The sequence below is a fragment of the Lotus japonicus genome, chromosome 1, assembly GCF_012489685.1.
Source record: "Lotus japonicus ecotype B-129 chromosome 1, LjGifu_v1.2".
Classification (NCBI taxonomy): domain Eukaryota; kingdom Viridiplantae; phylum Streptophyta; class Magnoliopsida; order Fabales; family Fabaceae; genus Lotus; species Lotus japonicus.
In genome coordinates this window covers 21404624-21411037 of record NC_080041.1, presented here as the reverse complement: position 1 = coordinate 21411037, position 6414 = coordinate 21404624, and the positions used below count along the sequence as shown (strand labels likewise).

The following is a 6414-nucleotide window of genomic DNA, read 5'->3' as shown; positions in this document are numbered from 1 at the left end:
TACTCGGTTGTAGTTTCTCTTTTTGGGCTTAGTCCCTCCTTTCAACAAAAAAAAAAGAAATAAAATAAAAAGAATGTTGATGGTTATTTTATTTTGAAAAATGAATAATACCAAAAAAAATCTCAATTGTTAATCTGATAACAAATGTGTGAATGTTCACTCTCAAACTCAACCTTCTCCCAGGAACAAATGCCTTCTTAATATTCGTACCAAATCTTTAAAGTTATCTATGATGGAATAAATGGGGGATATTTTTGTGTTTATATGTTTATCATTAAAAGATAACCTTTTTTTTTTGCATATAGAGGCCTCTCATCCGTCAATTCTTAGAGAAGTATAAATCAACGGTGTGCTATCAATCACCAGAAAAGCCAAGCTTTTCAGGCGCATTTGCTCATGTTGTTCGGCGGCATTAACATTATTAAAATAATTACAAATGTGACAGTAAATGGATTTCAGTTGGATTTATTAAACTTAGACAAAACAAAAAGGAATTACATAAAAATAATGAAAATTTGTATAAAGGGTAGTGTTTTTTTTCTTGACAAGCTATCTTTATATTAAAGTCACATTTCTTAATGCATGTTGCCAAGCTTATGTTACTTTGTGACAAATGGAGGGTCCCTAGTTCTGTTTCTGCTCCTAGCTTCTCTTTGTGCTCTCAACTCACTCTTGTTCTTCTTGTTCTTCTTCTTCACGCTTTTGATCTGCAGATTCTTCAGGTAAAAACATTGTCATCTTCATCTTCCATGTTTCACTAACACTCTTTGTTTCCTCTTGCTATTGGTTCAACCATGGAATTGGTGTGACACCAAAGTCTGCAAACTTTTTTTTTTTTTTTTCATTTTTCCTGTCATGGCTTCAAGTTTGGTATGCTTCTATCTTTCTCTGTAATGGGATGCCAAAACATGTACAAAAATGAAACTTTGAATCAATGTTTTTAGTTTTAACCTTTCTAGAAATTCTCTCAGCCCATGAACACAAGTAGCAATCTTTATGTGTCTTTGTGTTTTTTCATTTGTTTGTTTTAGTCTCTCTACTGAAGTTGTAAAGGGAAAGTGATTTTGAATTTAGTTAAAGGTTTGGCTCATGAGTTTTTCATTTGCTCTTGTTTTGTGTTTGTGTTTGAAGGTTCTATTGTTTGATAGGGTATTCAAAACTGGGAGCTTTTTGGTTTGATTTGTGATGTCTCTGCCGCGGCTTGGGGTAGGTGATGAGGAAGGTGAAAGCAATGTCAGTTTGCTTGTTTCTTCCTCAGCCACAGGGGAAAGTGTGTGCCTGAATGGTTCAAAACTGAAAGAGTTCAACTATATGGGGTTGTCATCTGATTGTTCATCAGTGGATAGCTCAGCTCCACTTCCAAGCTTCTCAGATGAGAGCAAGAGCAATCTGAACCTCAAAGCCACTGAACTCAGATTGGGGCTTCCAGGATCACAGTCTCCTGAAAGAGATTCAAATCTTTGCTTGAGGGGTTCAGCTCAGTTTGATGAGAAGCCCTTGTTTCCTTTGCATCCGGTGACAGATGATCACCATTCGTCATCAAAGCCTGCTGTTTTGGGCAGCAAAAGAGGGTTCTCAGATGCCATGAATGGATTCTCAGAGGTAAGTTAACAATTGCATCCAAGGGGATCTACTTTGTCGGAAATATAATATAAAATCATTCATGTGTCTTTACCCCACTGCTTAAGCTTTCGGATAAGTGGTTCTTGACATGATATTAGAGCCTCTATGGCTAAGTGGTCTAGAGTTCCATCCTTGTTGTGTCCATTATGTTAATAAAAAATTGATTTCAGAACATGGTAGGTGGAGGACCTATGCATTGTCCATGTTTCAATCCCAATGGACTCTTGGATGAGGGGGCATGTTAAAAATTAGTATAAAATCATTCATGTGTCTTCTTCACGCAACTGTTTAAGTTTTTTGTATAGTTGGTTCATGACATTTTTATAATGCTGGAACCTGAAACTAAATATACAAAATCCCCAATTTCTCATGCAGGGGAAATTGAAGCCTGGCTCCTTGCTTGAGAATGTTGGGGCTCAGCCAGCCAAAGGCAAAGAAATAGCAACAGCCAAGGTTGGTCTTGAAAAGCCTCAAGGTGTCAATGAAAGCGGACCAAGTCTTGATGGTTCTGCAAATAATAGTAATGCTAGTGCACCAGCTGCCAAGTAAGTGCGTGTTTGGATTAATGTTTGTCACCATTGATTTTTATAAAATTGATTATAGTAAAAGTGAGTTGAAAATGAAGTAATTTATGTTTGTATACATTTATGAAAAAGTGAATTTTATTGGGTGATGTTGTGAAATGCAGTTTTAAAATCTCACGATTATGTTCAACGCAAAATCTACTCTCTCTAGCTTTTACCAAAATTGATTGAGTTTGAAATCAATTCTCCAAAATGACTCCCAAACATCAATATTTTCATCCATAATTGATTTTACTCTACCGGAATTGATTGTGGTGTTTCCCAACACACTCTAAGTGGGTGGTGGGAATTGACATTAATTTTGGGCTTAACCATGAAATTCACCACTGAATGATGATCCTTGTGTTGCAGGGCACAGGTTGTGGGTTGGCCTCCTATAAGATCATTTAGGAAAAATTCATTGACTACTGCTTCAAAGAATGTTGAAGAAGTGGAGGGCAAACTGGGGTCTGGTGCAATGTTTGTGAAGGTCAGTATGGATGGTGCTCCTTATTTAAGAAAAGTAGACCTGAAGAATTACTCTACATATGCAGAACTATCCTCTGCTTTGGAGAAGATGTTTAGCTGTTTTACCATAGGTAAGAAGAAATTAGTTTTGTTTGAAAAAAGAATAGCAATTCAATGATTTAAGGCCAGTTTGCATGGATCCAGTTACTGCTTATACTGATGTGATTTCAGGTCAGTGTGGATCTCATGGAAATATGGGCAGGGAAATAATGAATGAAACTAAGCTGAAGGATCTGATTCATGGATCAGAAAATGTTCTTACATATGAGGATAAAGATGGAGATTGGATGCTTGTGGGTGATGTTCCCTGGAAGTAAGTTTTGGCACATTTATGTACTTGGTTTTTTTTACTGGTATTTCTTTTATAAGTATGAATTCTTTGAAAATATTCAAAGAAGTGAAAGAACGCACTAGTTGCAACGTTGTGGGTTTAATTTAAATTAGCTGATCCATGTAAGGAATGTTGATAGATGGTAAAAACTGGCACTTGATAGATCGTAAAAATCTAGGAAAGGCTTGGATAATGAATATAAACCATGGTGCCTATAGTGCTTGTGAGTGTATCCCTATGGTAGTGTGAAGATGTATCATAACCTTGTTATATGTAGGGTAGCTATAAATTTTCTGTTTATTGAATAGCCTGCTAAAAAATATAATAGAAATGGCAAAACAACCTTAGGAACTTGTGGTTACAGTTTCCTGATTTAGAACAAGTTTGTGTTGTAATATCAGATTTATTTGAAGAGTGGATTTTTTTACCATACTTTTCTTGGCACCTATTTCACACCTCGTTTTCCATCACATGTTCTATCACTTTCTTTTCTTCTTATCACACTAACACTTACAAATGGTATAATTGTGATGTCACTGGAATGAGTGTCAAACACGCATTATTGTATTTCATTCTGCTTTAAATTGTTCATGAAAATGTAGTTGAACAATTTCTGTTTGATTGTTACTGTTGGGTATGCCTGCAAATTAATTCGAATCCGATATCCCAACTCTTTGCAGGATGTTTATTGATACTTGCAGAAGGCTAAGGATCATGAAGAGCTCTGATGCCATTGGTTTAGGTCAGTATTCTGTTCAATACTATTGATCTTAAAACCTATAGCTTATTATCGAAAGAGATTTTAGTGAATTTGATCCGAAAAGAAATTAATGTAATTTTTTGGTGTTAATAAGTGGCAGGGTTAAATAGTGTAAAAACCAAAAATTTATAGTAATAGCCTGTTGCATGTTTCCTTGCCGTCGTCGCTACATGGTAAAGTTAGAAAATAGATAACATGTCATCCAAGAGTACCTAAGATTTTGCAACTTAAAAATCTGTAATGGGAGGAATGACATAAGCCTACTTAGTGCCTGCATGTTTCTTCTACAATTGATTGTCAAAATCAATTCTGAGGAGAAGCTTTTATGAATAGCTTCGGGTTTCATTACTGATTCGGATAGAAGAGACGTTTATCCAAACATGCTATTAAGCTATTTTGTTCTACCAATTCATTTTACTTGTATCTTACCATATGTGATTCAAGTTTTAACATTTTGGGCCTTCTTGCAGCACCCAGAGCTGTTGAGAAAAGTAAAAGCAGGAGCTAGGCAGCTTCAATCATCACACACTGTCCATCTAGTGTCTAGAGGGTTAAAAAGCTTCTGGGTTATGTGAGGGAGCAAATCAAGCAAATAAAGAGCATGGATGCCATTAACCAAAGGCCATTATTTACTGTCTCAATCTGTTTCCTGTTGTCTTGATGTTAATGTTCCTGTTGCTGTTGTGGTGGATTTGTAGTGAATTGAATCAATCATCCATTATATATGGGTGTGTCTTTGTGTCATTTTGTGTGATTAAAAAAAAACCAAGTTAAATGGAGTGCACCTTTTTACAGTTTCTGTTGCCTTTTTACAACTATGTTACCTGTCAATGTCATTCACCTGTTTAAAAGCAGCACCTGCATGTTCTAGTTTTGAGTTGGCCAAGAACTGACACACACACAAAAAAGGTAGAACTTCGAATTCGGATTTGCTACAGTTAAGGGATTCTACATTTATTGAAGTCGAGGATCCGTGACCGTCTGATTGTAATCTGACGGCTCCGATTATAAGATGTTATTGTGCACTTAAAACCAACCTATTTAGATCAAACGGTCACGGCGAACCCGTGAATTCTGGGTACAATTTTTTTTTTATATAGCTAGGAGTTATTTTAATGATATGGTCCCAGTTTGTAATGTTTCTGAATATAATATATGGTGATTATATATTAATTGTAAGAAAAAGATTAAAAGAACTTTGTGCTTGGTGTGGTTGGAACCTTTGGCATAAACTAATGAGATATTGTGACACTGTTGGATATGGTTGTCGGGTTGTCTAGAAGTGTAGCATGTGAAGGTGTGTGATCATTGGGTTGGTTGCAGTGCAGTTCATGAATCTTCCTGCTTGATTATTAAACTAAGGCACAGCAATGGCATCATGATCGATGCTGCTGAATTTTCATTATAGCTCCTGTTTTTATGAAACAGTTAGAGCTCTCGAGAGGAGAAAATTCTTGCGTAAATTAGGGATATCCTGTTCTCTCAATTTTTTTGGGGTTTATGGAGCATGGACCATAAAGAGAAATGATGCATAGGAATATCAATTTCAAAGGGACATTCGATAGTTATACATTTTAACTATGATTCCTAACTGCCGTAAACATTAACCACAGTTAAAAACACAAAAGTGAGGAAAATGAGTGACATGTTATTGAAAGGTGAATTTCTGAGTTTCATTGTGTTTCTTCAACGCATGTTTGGTTTTCAGTTCAAAATAACATTTGGTAACTCGTAATTCAAAATCTTAATTTTCAATATTACAGGTTCAACTAACGGAATGTATGTATAGATTGAGTGAATATGCTTTCACATTCCGTCAAACAAAAATCCAAATAAAGAAAAATGGACTTCTTCCTCCCTCCACGTCATTTCACTTCATTCCATCCCCTGCCCCAATCCAAGCATAGCCTAAAGTGATTTAGAAGTACATTACTTTCAAAAAAAAAAAGATTTAGAAGTACATTGTTTATAAAGTAGATTTTTAAACGCTTCCTATTAATGTTTCTTAGATCAGATGGCGATGGATATTGAGAAAAGCTCTCTCTTTGGAACTGATGGCTTTCCAATCAACGACAGTGGACCTCCACCACCGTCACCAGGCGAGGGAACCCCATCCTTCCGGAACATGCTCATGGGCAGGGGACCGCAAACTCAGCCCAAAGTTGTGGAGGACCTCTGGCAAACAGGGAAGATGAAGGTAGTGTTTATCAATGGAAATAGACAGTTGCCTAAACTCTATGTGGACAAGTCAGTGATTGATGGTATGTGCTCCCCATGGAAGGAGTCGTTGGTGGTGTGCTTATTGGCAAAGAAGCTTGGTTTTCGTACTATCAAACTCAAACTGAGCACTTTGTGGAAGCTTACAGTGGATTTTGATCTCTTGGATGTAGATAATGAGTTTTTCCTGGTTAAGTTTGACCTAGAAGACGACAAAAACGGGTCATGGATGGTGGTCTGTGGATGATTTTTGACCATTATTTGGCGGTTGCTATGTGGAGTAGGGAGTTCATCTGCCCTGCGGCTAAGGTCTCCTCCACGCTTGCTTGGATTCGCATCCCTGGTCTGAATGTTACCTTCTACGACGAGAGTTTCTTGCTCTCTCTGGCAAG

General features: G+C 36.8%; 1 protein-coding gene across 3 annotated transcripts; it reads left to right on the top strand.

Annotated features, from left to right (window-relative positions):
• Nucleotides 1–564: 564 nt before the first annotated feature.
• LOC130734110 (auxin-responsive protein IAA9-like) lies at nucleotides 565–4599 on the top strand. Of its 3 annotated transcripts, none has more exons than XM_057586416.1 (7): nucleotides 565–722; nucleotides 1132–1602; nucleotides 1999–2168; nucleotides 2559–2785; nucleotides 2964–3027; nucleotides 3726–3787; nucleotides 4276–4599. In XM_057586416.1, exons 2-7 carry the CDS (start codon nucleotides 1186–1188, stop codon nucleotides 4311–4313), a joined length of 978 nt encoding a protein of 325 aa, XP_057442399.1. In that variant the 5' UTR covers nucleotides 565–722; nucleotides 1132–1185; the 3' UTR covers nucleotides 4314–4599. The 3 variants fall into 3 exon arrangements, with proteins under 3 accessions (XP_057442399.1, XP_057442397.1, XP_057442398.1); XM_057586414.1 differs by having other exon boundaries at nucleotides 2886–3027; XM_057586415.1 differs by having other exon boundaries at nucleotides 568–722; nucleotides 1149–1602; nucleotides 2886–3027.
• Nucleotides 4600–6414: the final 1815 nt, after the last annotated feature.